The sequence below is a fragment of the Struthio camelus genome, chromosome 9 (assembly GCF_040807025.1).
Source record: "Struthio camelus isolate bStrCam1 chromosome 9, bStrCam1.hap1, whole genome shotgun sequence".
NCBI lineage: Eukaryota > Metazoa > Chordata > Aves > Struthioniformes > Struthionidae > Struthio > Struthio camelus.
Window position 1 is genome coordinate 2,630,039 of NC_090950.1, and position 18,100 is coordinate 2,648,138.

General features: G+C 50.1%; 1 protein-coding gene across 2 annotated transcripts; it reads right to left on the reverse strand.

Moving 5' to 3' along the window:
• Positions 1-2,613: 2,613 nt before the first annotated feature.
• LOC104138961 (galactose-3-O-sulfotransferase 2) lies at positions 2,614-15,131 on the reverse strand. Of its 2 annotated transcripts, none has more exons than XM_068953893.1 (4): positions 14,202-14,250; positions 7,866-7,976; positions 5,036-5,981; positions 2,614-4,275 (listed from the first exon to the last, which is right to left on the reverse strand). In XM_068953893.1, exons 1-4 carry the CDS (start codon positions 14,216-14,218, stop codon positions 3,430-3,432), a joined length of 1,920 nt encoding a protein of 639 aa, XP_068809994.1. In that variant the 5' UTR covers positions 14,219-14,250; the 3' UTR covers positions 2,614-3,429. The 2 variants fall into 2 exon arrangements, with proteins under 2 accessions (XP_068809994.1, XP_009665173.2); XM_009666878.2 differs by having other exon boundaries at positions 2,622-4,275; positions 14,190-15,131.
• Between the last annotated feature and the right edge of the window lie 2,969 nt (positions 15,132-18,100).

Consider the following 18,100-nt stretch of genomic DNA (forward strand, 5'->3'; position numbering starts at 1 on the left):
GTATTGTAATCTCAGGGATCCCCTGTGAAAAGAAGTCTTGTCTTCCCTTTGGGGCAAGCAAGAATCTGTTGTAAGCTGCATTTAGGATATAAATGATGTCTATTCTTTTAAAAACCACCTAGTCCCTGGTAGTCATGCAGAGGTAGCTGTGTGGATCCAGTTGCTGTCTGTATAAAACGTTCCCTGAGGGCTCAGGCCTGCAGCCTCACGAGATCTTTGGAGATTTCAGGAGGGTAGAGAAAAAGAGAGACATCTCCACTGAGCAGGGAATCTGACTGATTGCAGAAATGCTTCCAGCGCTGAGTGGGTGAAAACCAACAAAATACCAATTCTGCATGAAATGTTTTGAAAAATTCTGCATAGAAGCATCTGAACTTCCAGCTTCAGCACTGCTGAGTGCAGCATTGTGCTTGGTTGTCCTGAATCATGGCATTTCACTCCCTGGCATGTGCAGCCAACCCTTGCTCCTGCCTGGGCTTCCCTGGATCTTTTATTGCTCCTGCTCTCCTCCCTGGCTAGGCGCTCAGTTTCCTAGTGGAGGCCTAGGCAGTGTTGGCCATGCTCCTTCTACAGCCCTTCTGGGAGTGAGTGGACACAGGGGAACATGATACCGTGGCCATAAAAGGGTCCCTTATCTGGGTTGCCTCTGTAGGAACTGAGCTGGTTGAGTTGGAGTAAAAACTGCCATTCTGTTTTGGGGGAGCCAGGGACCTGTTCCTCCCTTCAAAGACTCTTCCCTTGCCGCAGCAGGGAAGATCTGGTCCTATTCATTTTAACTATGAACAGTGAATAAGGAAATGGCACCTGATTAAGTTGTATGAAATTTTGAATGAATTAAGAGCCTGTGAATGTGACAGATCCAGGTTTGGTACCTGGACAAGTGGTGCCTTCTGCCCCATATGTCAGCCCTGATTCTCCATGTTTCCCTTTCGGGTTTATGGAGAACAAGCCTAGGGTGTGTTTTCTGTAGTTTGCCTGCCTCTCTTGCTCACTTGTGGGATTGCCCTCTGGGATGAGCTGGAGATCAAAGCCCAGGAATCGAGCGAGGAATTAGACCACTGGAAATGGTGAGTCCTGCCAACAGAAATCAGGGAAGCAACCAATGCAACAATACCTGAAGGCACCTTAGAGGTGAAAATTTATGGAACAAACAATGCCCAGGCAATAACGCAGCAAACAAAACCAGTATCCCACCAGTACCCTAGACCAACCTCTGTATCATGACCAGCTGGAAACTTTGCACCACCCAGTCTCTTCTGGGAAAGGGCAGCTGGGAACACAGTTTGTTCTTTATCCTGGTTAAAATGTGAGCTTTCAGTGGGGGCCAGGGCATCTTTGGATGGAAACCAAAACTTTTTAGGCTCTGTATAGTTGGCCAAATGAAAGCTTGAAAAGCTCAGATCCACAGCAATTTTTTTCTGAACGTCTTTGGTTTGGAAATCAAGCTGAGAATCTTGGGATGGGGCCTCCTTGTTAGATTTCCAGGATTTGTCATTTTTTTCTGACACAAAAAATACTATTTGGCTCTAGAGATGTTTCAGATTGATACTGCAGAGCCCAGAGCAAAGCCATGAAAGTACAAAGCTCTGAAAAGCTTATAAGGAAAATGATTTGAGGTTTGAGTTTGATCTCCATTTAATCCAAACTAGTTTGCCCAGCTCTGCTTTTGATTTGAGGATAAGTGTGGGAAGTGAAAAATAAGGTTGACTAGCCCACCATGACCAATTCTTTTGGTACCTTTCCCAAGAAGAGTATAGAATATTCCTACAAATGCTCCAAGTGGTGAGTTGGTATTTTCAGCAACTGAAATGTTCACAAGACAGCTCCCTGACTCGTGTCTATTTTAACTAGCAGTCTGGTATTGCCATCTCAGTGTGGCTTGTGAGCTTATCCTATATAAACATGTTGTACTAGCTCAGCATCTGCAATCAGGACATAATCACAGAGTCGGGGAAAGAAGGCTGATACCCACCCGCTGGGTGAGAACAGAGTTTCCAGATGTCTGAGGTGTCTTTCTTTTGGGCTGCTGTGGAGATCATCAACTGGGAAGACCGATGTAATTAAGGGGAATTTGATAGGAGTAATGGTAAATATTGTTATTTTTAATTAACGAGGAGCTGCTTTTCCAGCACAGTAATGTTAAGGCTTAGTGGAGAAGACCTGCAGCTGGACAGACAGAGGGATTCCCAAACTGTAAATCAAGCTCTGCTTGGTTGTGTTGGTCTGATTTATAGCTTGGCTCTGTGTGTTGGAGCACTGTCCCTTGCTGCCAAGTTGGCGAGCCATCGCAACCTCCAGCCACCAAAAGCACCTGGCAAAAGGCAGCTGTCACAATGAGAAGGTGACACCAGCCATCAGCTGAAACTGTACCCTATTGCATATTTGGAGAAGGTGGTTGGAAATTGCTATGCAGATGGATGCAAATGTAGATGCCTGGGAGCAGGACTAGCCCCAGCCATTTTCCTCTGCCTTCCACATGAACTATGCCATCTGGCACAATACTGAGCTGCCTGTGGAGGACATCACCTCCGAGGACTGGCCTCTGCATGGTTATCCTGCTGACTTTGCTCCTTAACTGATGCAGTTAGTGCTACAAAGCACAAAGCCTAAGGTTGGGCACAGCTTCTCTGGGGGAGGGGGGGCTTGCCTAGTGGTATGAAATACTTCAGGAAGGGGCAGTGTAGCTTACACTTCGCTTCCCTGGTCTGTAGGGTAAGAACGGGACTCCTTGTGGTGTTTTCACGTGCCTTGTGTTTAATTCCTCTCAAACATCGTATGTGTAACAGAATAGACAGCACTCTGGCAGAGGCATCAGAGAACAGCATACACCCTCCAGTGGAGAGCTGTGATTTGATTTGCTGTGACAAGCAGCCTTATGATGGGGGACTTGGCTGAGTGCAGCCTGCCCTTTCTCCCACTCTCCCCCCCCCCCCAAGCTGTACTCAGCTCTGCTACAGCCTGAAGCCTCCTGGCATCTGCTCTGTTTGCTTGCATCCCCTGGATTGGCTCCTCCAGTGCTTTGGTTTGTGAGTCAGGGATTCCTGCCCTGTTTGTTCAGGACCTACCCCAGGAGAGTCCTGTCCAGGTGAGCCCCTGGGACCCACCACCATGCAGAGCCTCTGTTGAGGCCCGCCCTGCTTTGCAGCAACAGCAGTGCGTAACACCCAAGGACTTGCATAATCCTGCAGAGACGGAGGTTTCCAGGGGCTCTGGCAGATCTCGTAGTCACCAGCCTGCCAACTTGGTTGCTCCCTGGGGGAAAGAAACCCCTTACTTAAACCCCAGAGCACACAAGGTGAGCAGCAGCTCAGGCTCCCTCCCAGTGGCTGGACAGGCGCACGGCAGCTTGGTGCCTTGCTGTACTCAGCAGAGAGCTGGAGAATGAGGCCTGGAGAGGACAAGGTCGCTCAGTTTTGGGTTCCCTCCAGCCTATGCTGCAGGTCCCCTGAAGGTGTTGCCCTGCTGTGTGCCCTGCAGTGAGGAAACTGGCTTCTGGGTCTGGAGAAACTGTTTCTTGTACAAAGCGCTGCTGTACTGCAGCTCTGGCGTCACCAGCCGCCGGCACATGTGCTCCGTCTTCTTGTCCAAGCCCTGCTTGAGGTTATAGCCTAAGATTTTGGCATTGCCATATTGCAGTGGCAGCAGGGAAGAGTCCTTGATGTCTTTAGGGGCTACGCTTCCTCTTCCTTGCAGGCAGATCCTTGCCAGCTCTGCTTGCCTCTCCTGAAGTGCCCTTACTTCCCGCTGCATGCGTTCCCTGCCGATATCTCGATCAATCCTCTCCCAGAAGGTCTTGTTGAAATGGGTGTAGATTTCCCAGTCCAGCCTGTTCCAGTTCTTTATCTTCTCCACCATGCTGTCTGAGAGGGGGGACCTGGTACTGCTATCCCTGCTGTTGAGTGGGAAGGACACGACACTGTCCAGGTCCCAGCACAGTATCTCTTTCAGCAGCACCATGGACTCATCAAAGTACTCAGAGATAAGGAGCAAGTCAAAGGATGCCTCAATGGCCTTCAGCATCAGGTGCACCCGCTTTGCTGAGACATCTCCGTCGGGATTGAAGCCAAAGTCGAAGGTCATGAGGTTCCTGGCGTAGTGGCTGTCACTGGCTGCGGGGTTGTAGAAGTGGTAGGGCTGGCTGAGGAACTCCTCTAGGCTGCGGGCACGGGAGAAGGCTGATGTGCCCTTGTAGTACATGAAGGAGGACTCCATAAGCTGCACTGGGTTTCTCAGGATGGAGAAATAGATGGCTGTGCTTGGTACCACTCTCTGCACCTGTGTAGGGAGGAAAGGAGGTTTAAAGGTGGGGAGGAAGGGAGAATGGACTTATTTACTTGTTCCCATACAGTCCTATGCTCTGCTGGAAAAGCGGTAATTCTTGCTCAGGGATAAGAGATGCTAGGTAGTCTGGAGAACTGGGAGAGGTTTTCAGGGAATGGCTCATCAAAGGAGTGTTTGTGTCAGCTGTGGGGAGCCCTAGAAGAGGTATATGGGGAGGGGAGCAGCCAGAGCTTCCCCTCTGTGTGCTGCCACAGCTGGGTGTCCTGTCACCATAGGGCTGAAGATTCTATTTTCTTGCTTTTCACCAGACCTGCATGACCTCAAGTGGTGTTCAGAAGGGTGGATGCCGGGTATGGCTGGCCTGAGCTAGCAAGTGTGATGCCTTCAAATTGTTCTCTTCTTGTAGAGAGAAGAGTGGTAGCCTCTGGTCCTGTCTAGGCAACAAGACTTCCTCTAAGTACCACTGGACAAGATGATAGTTGCTGACTGTTGCAGACACCTTCCTCTGGCTTCTCTCAGGAACGTGCCTCAGTTTACTGCACAGTGATCTATCAAACCTGTTGATAGAAGCTCTTAGGAGCAGGAGATAACACACAGAGCATAGGAGATAACACACAGCAGTGGGCAATCCTGTCTCTCCTTAGCTTCATCCTTGAAGAGCCTACATTTCTGGGTGTCCCACCTTATTCCATGCTAGAGTCTTCTGCCCTACCCGTTTTCCCCCCTCCCAAGGCATTGAGGCTTTGCCCCTTACCTCTGGCTGTAGGAACCGCATGTGGTGGCAGAGGATGTTGAACTGCGGAGCATTTCCAGGGGAGAACCCTTGCACAAACCTTGCCAAGAAGTGGTGTGGGTAGAAGAGCTGGCTGCTACCCTTGAGGGGGAAGGCGAAGGTGAGGTTGTGCGTCTCGCCAAAGCGGAAGAGGATGTTCATGACAGTGCTGCTGGCACTCTTATGCACTTTCAGAAAAACAATGTTGGTCTTGGGTTTGCACACAGCTTCCTGAGATGAAATTCCCTCAACCTGCTGGCCTTCTCCAAGTGCTGCCTTTTCAACCATAGGCACTTCTGTCCAGCTTGGGAGCAATCTCCTCTTCAGGCCTGCCCTGTAAAACTCTTCTGCCTGTAGGTCTTGAGCTGTTTTTATCATAGCGTGGTTAGGTGGGCTGTCCCATCTATGTGGGGGAGAAACTGTGGCTTGAGACTGACTTTGTAATGACACCTGTGTTGTCCTGGGTGATGCTGTTCTCTTATGTTCCTCTGCAGTGATGCTATTTGCAAAGGTTAGTGTCTTCCTGATGTTGTCAGCAGCCTTTCTCATAACTGTGGAGATACTCCCAAGAATAATTGGAGAAGGACCCTCTTTGGCTGCTCTTCTAGGGCCAAGAAGGTGGGATTTCAATCTCTTGGATGAAAGATAGGTTTTCACCTTCTTGTTGCTTTCTACAAGTTGCTTTGTCCAGAACCCCTCTTGACTGTCTGGGCTGCTTTCCCGCAGTGTTGTCTGGCTGAAGTTTGGCTGCAACTGAAAAGTGTACTGTGCACTCTTGGTTGAGATGGGATCTGGCATGGCTTTCTTCTGCCTGTGTGGGGGAACATCCTTCCCTAGCGTCTTAGGAATCTGTAGGATATAGCTGGGCCTCTTCTGATTCTTGCCTGTGGTCTGCTGCAGAGCACGTTCCAGTTCACACCGACAGTTTCTGTAAAAGGGAAACCAAGAGTTGTCACCAACATGCAGTCCTTCAACCTCACACCATCCAGCACACAGCTTAGTCTCCTAAGGGTGGAAATGCTGTGTGCAGTCCGGCATAAGCTGGAAGGATCAGCATAATGAAGCACAGGAGGAACTGAAGAGCCTCAGAGACACATGGCCTGGACCATCATGTGGGTTCTTCTGCCTCTGAACTCCAGGGTGCAGAGCTAGTGATGTTAAGAAACACATTTTAGCTCCTGGTCTTGATACTAACTGCTTGTGAGGTGTGAGTGGACTTTATTGCACCCATCGTGTGAGTAGGGGACAACTGGCAGTGAGGATTTGCTTTGGGAACAGTGAGTGCACTGCTATGGAAGGTGCCGTGCAGCTGAGGAAAATGACCCACTGCTTCTGGGATGCCCTGCTCCCAAGGCAGTGACCTCTAAGCTCAGGCAATGAACAGGCTGCTCAGAGATGGTTTGCTCTGCTGATTAGAAATTGCCTGAGCCCATCACAATTCTTCCCAAGCATTTGGGAGTTCAGCCTCCACTGCAGCAGGGTTGCCCAGCACCCAGTGCCTCTGAGGGCTGCAAACAGGCAAAGGAAGGAAGAAGCATGTAAAGTTAGCTTCACTGCAGCCTGGCAAAACCCCCCTGCAGAGATCCTAAAAAAAGAGTTCTTCCATTTAGCTTGGGATGGGAGGCACAGCAGATGGGTGCAGGACTTGACCACTTTGCGCTACTGCCTTGGGAGGTTGGGGCAGACATAGGAAGAGAAGGCCAAGTTGAGAGCCACACAATGACTCCTCTGTCCCCGTGGAGCACTGTGGGCTATAGGAAAGGAACAAAGCAAGAGGAAGGGAGAAGAAAGAATAAGACAAGGCCTGGGGAAGATGGAGGAAAGTTTTCAGATTACCTTGAACTGGGAGGGCCAGTCCTCAAGAGCAGGACTGCCATCCTGAGGGACCTGGACAGGCTGGAGGAATGGGCCATCAGGAGCCTCATGAAATTCAACAAAGACAAATGCCCAGTCCTGCCCTTGGAAAGGGAAAAGCCCTTGGTAACAATACAGGCTGGAGGTTGCCTGGCTAGGGAGCAGCTCTGCTGGAAGGGCGCTGGGGGTCTTGGTAGACAGAAGTTGAACGTGACCCAGCAGTGTGCCCTGACAGCAGAGAAGGCCAGCAGCATCATGGGCTGTATGAACAGGGGCACAGGAAATCCAGGGAAGTGGTTATCCCCCTCTAGCCAACACTTGTTAGACCACATCTAGCTACTGTCTACGGGTTTGGACTCTCAAATACAAGAAAGACATGGCTAAAAGGAAGCCAGTTCAGCAGAGGGCCACCAAGATGGCCAGGGGCTGGAGTTGGAGCACTTGCCTGCCCAGTGAGAGGAGACTGAGGGACTAGAGCTTGTTCAAGAAGAGATAGCTTCAGGGACCTAACAACAGCCTGCCAGTACCTATAGAGAGGTCATCAGGCAGGCAGAGTCAGGCTGTTCACAGTGGTGCATAGCAGGCATATGAGAGCCAATGAGCATTAGCTCCAGCAAGAGAGGTTCACACTGGATGTAAGAAGAACTTTTTCCCCACGGGGACAGTCACACTGTGGGGCAGGTCACCCAAGGAGGTTGTGCAGTCCTCTATCCCCAGAGGTTTTTGAGACCTGTCAGGAGAAAGCCAGGAGCAGCCTGATCTGGCCCTGGAACAGGTCCTGTACAGGGTGAGGGTTGGGTAAGATACCCCTGGTGGTCCCTTCCCACCTGAATGATTCTGCAATTCTAAAGAAAAGATTGTTGAGTGGTTTTGAGGATGGCAGTTTTGAGCTGTTCTCAGCTGTCAGCAAAAGACTGGAGGACAGAGGTGCAGGTTTACAGTCCTGCTTGGAACCTACTTGGCAGGCTGTAGCTTCTCCACGACTTGAAGAGTGACCAGGAGGAGGATGAGGAGGCTGAAGGAGATCCAGAGCCGACCTAGCTGACATCTATATATAGCTTTCAATTTCCTGCAAGTAAGCAGACATTTCAGACCATTAATTACGTTGTATGGGTAGAAGGAACACGTGTGTGAGGCACAATCGAGAGGTGAAAGAGGCCTTGAATCTCCTGCAAAGGGCATGACTCCTCTCAGAAATTAGTCCTTTTTTTTTTAGCACACATTTAGGTCACATTTTTATGGGTGGAAGGAGGTGCAGAGACAGCAATAACCAACAAACCTCAAACACTGTACTCAAGGAGTGCAGCCTAGTGGAAATTTCCAGCTGGGACATGAATATCGCACCAAAAGGTAAACAGTGATAACCATAAAGTCACTTGGCTGCTCAGAGGTGCCTTACCACCACAGCCAGGGGTGACTGACTTCAGCAGCAGGAATAGGTGCTGCTTGCATTTGCCTTGCCCTGCATGGCCTATATGTATCCCGGCCCTATCTCGATAAACAGAGATGATAAACCTTTACTTTCCCTGTTCCCCACCTCTCTGGATTTCTGCCATTGGGCAGTGATTAACCCCCAGCATAGGCTCCGGTTGTGGATGCAGACATGGAGGGATGTCTCATCTGTCTTGGGAAGTCAGAGCAGATACACTTCTGGAGTTGAGCAACAGTGTTTTAACTAAAGCCTGTTATATACTAAAGATCAATTCTTTGCAGATGGTGTCGTGAAGGGCTGTTCATGGGTGGTGAGCTGTGCCTCTTCAGTGTGCAATCTGGCTCTGTCTGAGGAGGGAAAAGAATTGGTTTGGAGCTCTGGTTTCTGCTCTGGTCTGCTGTGGGGACCATTTCCAAGTCAGATCAGAACTGCAGAGATCTGGGAGTGAGCCCTGAAGCCTATTTTTAAGCCTGTACTCTGAGTCTACAATGGCAGCACAAGGTCTTCCCTGACTTCCACAGTGCTGTTCAGGGAGTCATTGGCACTGTGTGATGGGGCTTTGGATCTCTCTGTTGTGTTTGGCCCTGAAAACCATCTCTGCAGGAGTCTTACTGTTTATAAGGGTTGCTGCAAACCATAGTGGAGCTTGAACTTAAGCTTTCTAACACAGATCAGTCATTCTGCAGAGGGGACCGGTTGGAGGGCTAGGCTTCCTGGAAAAAAGGATTAGCTTGCATTTCATTTCTACTGATTTCTACTCAGGGCCCTATTGTTACATAATAGGAGACGATTTGTACCAAGACTCTGGTTAAAACCTTCATTGTAGATTATTCCTTGAGCAGGAATCCAGCCTGCAAGGCTCAGCTGTCTGCTGTCAACCTCTCAGAGGGAGCAGGCAGGCGCTAGCTGTTTTGTTGGTGCTGCCGAGCTTGAAATGGAGGGCTTTAAGTAGGAAGAGCAAAGGAAAGCAGAAATCTGGGCAGAGTCTTCCCACTAGCCACATTCCAACAGCTGACCCACATCCACTGATGTTACATGTTTCCTTCAGATGCTTTTTCTGTGTTGCTTTGTCTACTGTGCTGGGCAACCTTCTGACATGTGGAAGAAGTACATTGGCTATCGTTTCTATTTGATGAACTAACATAAACAAGGGCTATCTAAAGTCATCACTTGCATCCCATTGATATTGGTAAGGGATTTGGATTTGCTATTGAAGAATGGATTTGCTCCAGAAAAACAATTGGTTGATTGACTGAATGCTGTGACTAAGGGTGATGTGTTTGTTACAACAGTACTCCAGTAGTTGTGCACCAGCTTGGACACTCATGGGTACAATTCTGCTCTGATCTCAACAATGTCAATCACTCAGCTGACATGACAAACTCCTGGGAGATTTTTAATGGCTAAAGCATTTGGGATTGTGAAGTCTAGGAAGTCTTAGGTCATGATAGTGCTACTAAGGAAGGTTCAAAAGGCATGTAATTACTAATACTATGTGGTGAACAAGCTGGTCATCACCAGCACAGCATCTCCAAAACCTGATAACAACCTGGAGATATCCGTGGTCATCTCATTGGCTGTTACTGTGTGGTGGTTTGCGCTGGTGATGGCAAAACTACCTGGGCTGGAGGGAAATCAGGTGATTGGTCTGAGTACCACCAATGAAGAGGCAGAAGTCACCGACTGTGCAAAAATCAAACTCAATTTGAGATAAAATATTGAGTTACTTCATGGCAGAAGCCAAGAAATTACTGGAGATCATGCTCTGGGCTGCTCATTTTCAACTCAAAGAGCGGACTGCATATGCCAAATTGGACTGGAAAAATGAGACATAGAATGTATTGTCTAGGGTCTAGGCCACATGTGATATGAATATCAGTCCTAATCCAATAAACTGTTGGATTGCTAGCAGCATCTGCCCCAGGGCATTGAAAAGCTCAGATAACAGACAAGCAGCAGGCAATCATGCAAACGGCTTGCTGCTAGGCTATGCAAAGCAGCATCATGTGTGATGACACATGAACTTGTGTCATCAAAGATAAATTGATATTAGAAGTAATGGATCAGAAACTTTGCTGCTAGTCTGCCACTTCTTTGGAGATGACAATGTGTTGGTTGAACATGCAATGCCTTGCTGACTGTTTGGGTATGAGCAGGCTTGGCTATTTGCATAAAGACAGAGCCCTGTCTGGCTATGGTGGGATACATATAGATCAATGAGCATACACTGAGAAAGGAAGAGCTGTGGCAGCACTGAAGTTCAGCAGGATCCCAAGAAGTGGCACTAAAGATAGCAGAAATGAGTTAAAATGGCACACATGGAATGAGAAGCCTTTTTCTTGGAGGCTGCAGCAAAACAATGTACAGTTTTATCTGCAAGAAGCTCATGTGGTTTCCACGGTTACTTCCTTCACATTCTTCTCTCTTCTTGCTTACTATGGTGGGATGACATCATGGGTGCTGGCACCTTGGGGAAGTGTTAAATCATTGAGACCAAAGTACTGGGAAGATGGATGTCTCAGGTGTCCAAAGCTGCTCTGTAGGGTGGGTCAGACTGAGAATGCTGGGAGGATAAGCAGTTTATATGTCCTGAGGACTGCTAAGGCCAGTCCTCAGGAATTCCAGACCTTGGAGACAAGAGAGGAAGGCTGGAGAAAAGGCAGACTCTCCCTTGGTGGAGGAGGATCAGGTTAGAGATCTTTTGTCCAAACTTGACATCCATAAATCCATGGGCCCCGATGGGATGCACCCACAAGTGCTGAGGGAGCTGGCGGATGTTATCGCTAGGCCACTCTCCATCCTCTTGGAAAGGTCATGGCAATCAGGAGAGGTGCCTGAGGACTGGAAGAAAGCCAGTGTCACCCCAGTCTTCAAAAAGGGCCAGAAGGAGGAGCCAGGAAACTCCAGGCCTGTCAGCCTCCCCTCCATCCCTGCGAAGGTGATGGAACAGCTCCTCCTGGAGGTCCTCACTAAGCGTATGGAGGACAAGAAGGTGATCAGGAGTAGTCAGCACGGATTCACCAAAGGGAAATCATGCTTGACCAGTCGGATAGCCTTCTGTGATGGGATGACTGGCTGGGGAGATGAGGGCAGAGCAGTGGATGTTGTCTGCGTGGACTTCAGCAAGGCTTTGGACACTGTCTCCCATCACATCCTCCTAGGTAAGCTCAGGAAGTGTGGGCTAGATGAGTGGACAGTGAGGTGGATTGAGAACTGGCTGGATGGCCGAGCTCAGAGGGTTGTGGTCAGTGGCACAGAGTCTAGTTGGAGGCCTGTAGCTAGCGGTGTCCCCCAGGGGTCAGTCCTGGCTCCAGTCTTGTTCAACTTATTCATCAATGACCTGGAGGAAGGGACAGAGTGCACCCTCAGCAAGTTTGCTGATGATCCTAAACTGGGGGGAGTGGCTGACACACCAGAAGACTGTGCTGCCATTCCGAGGGACCTGGACAGGCTGGAGAGTTGGGCGGAGAGGAACCTCCTGAAGGTCAACACAGGCAAGGGCAGGCTCCTGCACCTAGGCAGGAATAACCCCAGGCAGCAGGACAGGCTGGGGGTGGACCTGCTGGAAAGCAGCTCTGCAGAGAAGGACCTGGGAGTGCTGGTGGACAACAAGTGAAGCATGAGGCAGCAGTGTGCCCTTGTGGCCAAGAAGGCCAATGGTCTCCTGGGGTGCCTTAGGCAGAGTGTTGCCAGCAGGTGGAGGGAGGTGATCCTGCCCCTCTCCTCAGCCCTGGCGAGGCCTCACCTGGAGTCCTGTGTCCAGTTCTGGGCTCCCCACTCCAAGAGAGACATGGCCCTACTGCAGAGAGTCCAGCGGAGGGCTACCAAGATGATTAGAGGGCTGGAGCACCTCTCCTCGGAAGAAAGACTGCAAGAGCTGGGCCTGTGTAGCCTGGAGAAGAGAAGGCTGAGGGGGGAACTGATCAGTGTGTACAAGTATCTGAAGGGAAGGTGTCGAGAGGATGGGGCCATACTCTTCTCCGTGGTGCCAAGTGACAGGACAAGAGGCAACGGGCACAAACTGAACCACAGGCAGTTCTGTCTGAACATGAGGAAAAACTTGTTTCCTGTGAAGGTGACAGAGCACTGGAAGAGGTTGCCCAGAGAGGTAGTGGAGTCTCCTTCGCTGGAGATATTCAAAACCCATCTGGATGCGATCCTGGGAAACATGCTCTAGAGGACCCTGCTGGAGCAGGGGGGTTAGACTAGATGATCTCCAGAGGTCCCTTCCAACCTAAACGATTCTGTGATTCTGTGAGGATGACTCAGAGAGTCTTGGGAAATGCCTCCAGCTGCCGGTGGGCTTTAAGTGAAGAGTCCCTGACAGTCAGGGACTGTGTGCTATCATCTCCAAAAGTGACAAAGCAAGGTGCAAAGGTGGATGCAGCACCCCAAGTGTGCCTTTGGCCATATGGGGTGAAAGCTGAGCTAAATTCTCAGCTGTAGAGCCTCGGCAGCTCTTAATCCTTAAGTTGGCTCAACAGGTTTCATCAAAAGCCAGTCTGTCTGTCATTTAGTTGCAAGGGGTGAGACCCCAGCCATATTCTACTGTCTGCTCCTGGCAGGGGAGGGGTTGCATGAGGTGCTGCTTGGAAGTAGGCACTGCTTGATTGCGTTGGTAGCTCAGGCTTCCCCTCTGTTTTCCCCTACTTGAAGAAGAGAGGGTGATCAGCTTTGCTCTGTTCTGTGCCCTTTCCCTGAATGAGACAGAAAACTTTAAATGCACCCCTTGGGATGGACTGTTGGTAGGCTGGTATTTAGTAAACTGTTGCTGCCCCTTGAATGCAGCCTTTGGGTCTCAGCCCGTGTTGTCTCCCTGGTGCTGCGGGAGGTGGCCAAAGCTGATTTTACTAGGTGGATAGGAGGCAGAAAATGACTTCATTAATTTGCTGTGGCTAGATATGCTCCAGGCAGCGAGAGATGTTGCACAGGGAATTAACTTACATGGGAACAATAGAACTCTGAACAGTGATTGGAGGTACTTGCTTCACTCATGTAGCAAACAGAAAACAGGGACACCCGTCTGTGGGACGCTCACAAGAAGATAAGGTAACAGTGCCTTTCATTTCAACATGGGCAGAACTGCTTGCCTGTGTTGGCGCCTAGCCTATCCTCGAAACCGGCAGGTTGGGAAAACCACTGAGAACAGCCTCCCCCCCCCTCGCAGTCACACACATGAACACTGCATCTTGGTGTACGGCAGCAGTGTGTTCAGTGCCCCAGACACTGCAGATACATGGGGTAGAGCTTTTTTTGCCTGGAAATGCTCTCACCCAGGAAGCAGATTACTAGTGGGCAGAGCAGTGATCTCAAGCCTTGCTCTCCGCTCTTCCTCATCTCTCCTCTCCAAAATAGAGCCTCTGGAAGAAGGCACATCACTCCAGATGCGTTAGCTGGGCTTGCCGTATAAACGATTTTCACCAAGCCATAGTTATATTCCCCATCTACTCCGCAAGTGAGCATGCACAGTTGAGAGCAGCAAGCCCTTGCCTGGAACGAGGCAGGAGGAATAGGCATGCTGCTTGCCCTGCCAAGGTCTTTGCAGCTCCTCTTCCTTTGCAGCATTGGGCCTTACAAAAAATAATATCCCTGCTTAGCACAAAGGGGAGAAATGCTACTCTTGGCGTTTCACTAGAAGAGACAGCTCAATTAATCTGCATTTATGCAGAGCTGAAATGATGCCCTGCCAATTCCCATCATCACTTCAATCTCCAACCATTTCTTAGCATAGAGGGACCTATAGGGATGTGACCAGATCTGGAGAGGAGGAAGGCTAGCCTCACATCAGTAAAAGCTTTTTGTTTTCTTCAAAGGAAATAGTATTTTACTTTAAAAAAAAAATCCACTTACATGATCAGGTACCTTTTGAATTTCAGCATGGTGAGTGGAGCTTTGGCCGAGGAGCAAGTGGTTATCGTGAGGTCAGTGCAGAGACTGGGAGAATGGAAAGCAAATACACAGGTGCTTGGCTTGCGTTCCTGTAGCCAGTAGCCCCTCCCCAGGGCGCCTGGTGTGGTGAGCCTGGAGCAGACCTTCCCACTGGTGCTCCGCTCTCAAGAGCCTGCCCCCAGGGAGTGATAGCTCACTTGGAGCGGTGAATTTACACAGCAGGCCTTGGAGAGCTGCTGGCACTCAGCAGCCTTCTGCAAATCGTTGCCATTTTATACAGACAAGTGGGCAGACTGTCCTGGCAGCCTTGATAGCAGGAAGGAGCAGGTGGTGGCTGTGCCACTCGTGTTTGTGTCCCTGCCTTCCCCCTCAGGTTCACTCAAGGATACAGCATGTTGGTCTGCTTTGGCCTCTTGTGACCTCCCTACTGTGCTCTTTCTGAGTGAGCTTTGCCCCTTCTTTTTTTCCTTCTCATGTGCTTGTCCTTTTTCTTTTCCTTCTTGACAAAGATGAGGTTGTGACGGCCTACCCTGTGATAGTTCCTACACTGATGCAGTCTTTGGGTCTGTGTTGTGGAGAGGTCTATGGAGACTGGATCACATCTGCATGGCACAAGGCTAACTCCCTCCAAAGCAGTTGGGCTTGATCTGTGCAGGGCTGTGCTGGAAGCAAGCCCTGACTCGCTCCCTGGGCTTCCCCTCATTTTACTCAGTGCTCTGGGCACAGCATGTAACAACCCTTGAGAAGCATGTGGTACTCCACGCACTTCAGGTTGGCCTCCTATATTGTCCTGAGGCAGCTCCCTCCTGTGCTAGGAAGGTGCTATACAGGATGACCAGCTGTGGGGCACACCTGGTAGGAAGCCAGTTGTCCCTCCCAAATGCCAGTGCCAGCAGAAAAGTGAATCACAGGGTCTGCTTCTTCCTGGCTGGTGGACAATGCAAGACAACTCAATAGAGAACTGGGAGGCTGCCCTCCATGACGAAGATCCACAGTTGATCCTTTCCCCGGGGTCTCTTCCCTCTTCAGTAGTTCTTCCTCTGTATCCTTGCCCTCCAAGACTCATCCCAGCATCTCACAGAGCGTCAGCAAGAACACAGCCATGGCTTTGTGTGCTCAGGGATCCTGGATGGCAGGATGGCGATGGACCACATGCCTGAGGGGTGATAGAGATGAGGGTGTGGTTGTGACTTCTGCCATGAGGACCATCAGGATAGGCTGTGTGACAGCCATTCTGCCTTCAGGTGTCATGGCAAGACCAGGCTGCCCATGTATACAGCATGGCACTGGCTGAGGACCCTGGCAGGGTATGTTTTCCCTTTGCTTGTGCCTGTGTGTGTCAGAAAAAGAACGGCAGGTAGATACACCTGTCTGAGCTCCTTTTCAGCCAAAATGTCATCCTTCTTTAGCAACAACAGTGTCAGTTTTCCTCCCCTCCCCCTCATAGGGAGGCAGCTCATTCCCCCTTCCCTGGCACAGGCAGGTGTTGCCTCTCCCTGTCCACCTCATCAAAACCACAAGTTTACTGTAGAGCTGTTGTGTCTCCACCCATCCTGTGTTTCTGCTATTTACTGTGGCTGGTAGCTTATCTTGGAGCCTGGGGCTGGGCAAGAGACATGGGCTAGCTTACCTTTTGCATGAGTCAAATCCCTTTGTGCTGTTGCCTTTCGCTAAATGGGATGTCTGGATTGAGAGCTGGTGTTTCTTCCCCCTCCTTCTCTTCCGTGCAGTCACGACCATGTCTCACACAATCTGAGCTGGATAAGCCTGGTTTATGGAACCGTGGTGCTGTGGGGCAGGTGGCTTAGGGTCTGTGAGCACCTCAGGGCAGGACTTGGATGCAGAGGTCCTGTTGCTGCAGGGCAAGGGATACCCCTTCCTAGGAGCATCCACACAGGCACACTGGAAATGAGAAGCTCAGGAACATAAGGGTGCCCAGGCAGGCTTAATCCTGCTCCTATTTGGTTTTTCCCTCTTCCTGGAAGAACTTGTGGGATTTGTCACTTCTCAGCTCAATTGTTTCCATAAGGACAAGCCTATTCATCATGAGAGACCCAGTTTTGGTCTGTAATCGTGTTCAGGGTCTCCTATTCTTCCATATGCTTCCTCACAATCTCTTTCCTGGGCATAACTTGATGCATCTGTGGAAGAGAAATTCAAAAGGCAAAGCTGTCTGCTCTCAGCGGGGTCTGATGACACAAAGAACACAGCATGCTGTTGTTTGTGTGCAAGCAGCCCTCTTGGAGGGCACTGGGTTGCATCCGTTACCTTGCAAATTGCATTGCAGGGAGACTGTTTCAGAGTGTGGCAACACGGCTGCAAGTGTTGTTGAGAGGGTCGTGATGGTGATTCTCTGCTCCCTGTTTCCAGGGTGTTTTGAGTGGGGGCAAACGGCTGTTTTTCAGCGGCTTCTCTTAGGAATTGGAAGATGCCCTTGTAGGGGGAGAATGGGCTCTGTCTCTGCTTGCTGGGCAGATCTTGCCTGCCAAGCTAATGGGCTTGGTGTACTTTTGTGTGCACGCGCGGGCTGTCCTGCTGGCACAGAGCTACCTCAAGTGCCTGTTGTTAAGAGTATGACCTTAATAGGTGGGGGGGCATATTTACTGCTTGGGGACGGGCTAATCTCACCGGAGGGCAGATGAGCAGTCCTGAAGACAGGTAATAGCAGAAGCCTCCAGTTCCTTCTAGTCTCATTTTCCTACGTTCCCATCACCATTTGAATTGATGAGCCAAGAGGCTTCAGCTTGCCTCAAGATACTCAGGATGACTGCCCTTCTCCAGCCAGCGCAGTCACACAATGGCTTTCCTGAGGGGCCTATCTGTAGGCTCTTGGGGCTTTGGGTGGGCTTTTCACATGGTTGTGGGGCAAACTGTGCCTGAGCTTGAAAAGCAGGAATCCGTGCTCCCGTCTCAAGCCTAAATGTGGGGTTAACGTGACATGTGGAAAGGTGAGGAGGAAAGGAGTACTGTGGCCAGGATCGCCAGCCTCTGGCTGTTGCTGTTAGACCACCCAAAAAGGGCTCCCCACAGTGTCACCTGCATGGAGATGGCATCCCATGAGTGCATGCATTTGTCACAGTTCCTGTTGTTGCATAAAGGTCTATGCTGTGTTGTTAATATCTAACGCAGAAAGGCAAGTCCTGAATTACTAACCATATCCTCCTCAAACAAACAGCTGAACGCTGAAAGGACCTTTTTCTTTTCTTCAGTCCCGGTTTTTATCAAATGCTGATTGACCAATCTTGTTCTCCTTCCACTTCACAATGAGGCCAATGTGTTAGGAAGGGTGTGGTTTCACCATTCAATGAAGCTCCGCTAGTGGCAGGTGCTGCTCCTTTAGCAACAGCCTCCTTCCCACCTGGCTCCATTTCCCTTGCACCAGCACTGATGCTTGGCTGGCTCTCAGTAATCCTGATCAGGGACTAAACTGAAGTAAAACCTTTGAAGGCTTGGTGTTTGCTGATTCAGTTCCTGATGGAACTGACCCTGATGGCTGGGTCAGATGGGTGCCAGAACAGGGAAGGTAGGGGGGGCCAGAGTGATGGATAAGCGTGAAGGAGAGCAGCAGGATTTGCAAGGGTTTGAGGCTAGCTGTGACATCAGCTAACTTTCTCCTTTCCTTCATCTGCACCTTTTTCCTTTCCTTTCTGTGGTGGGAGTGCTCCAGCTTAAAAATAACCTAGCAGAAATCTGTGCATAGGCTTTTGCTAAAGCTGGATGCATTTGCCATAAAGAGCACTCCTTGTTGCATCCTAAGGCATGAATAGCTGCCTTCAGGTGGTCAGCTTGACAGCTCTTGCTGGTAAAGGTGATAAGCAGGCAAGGGCTTTCCAGGCTCAATGGAAGGTGCACTTAAGCCTTTTTCCCATATG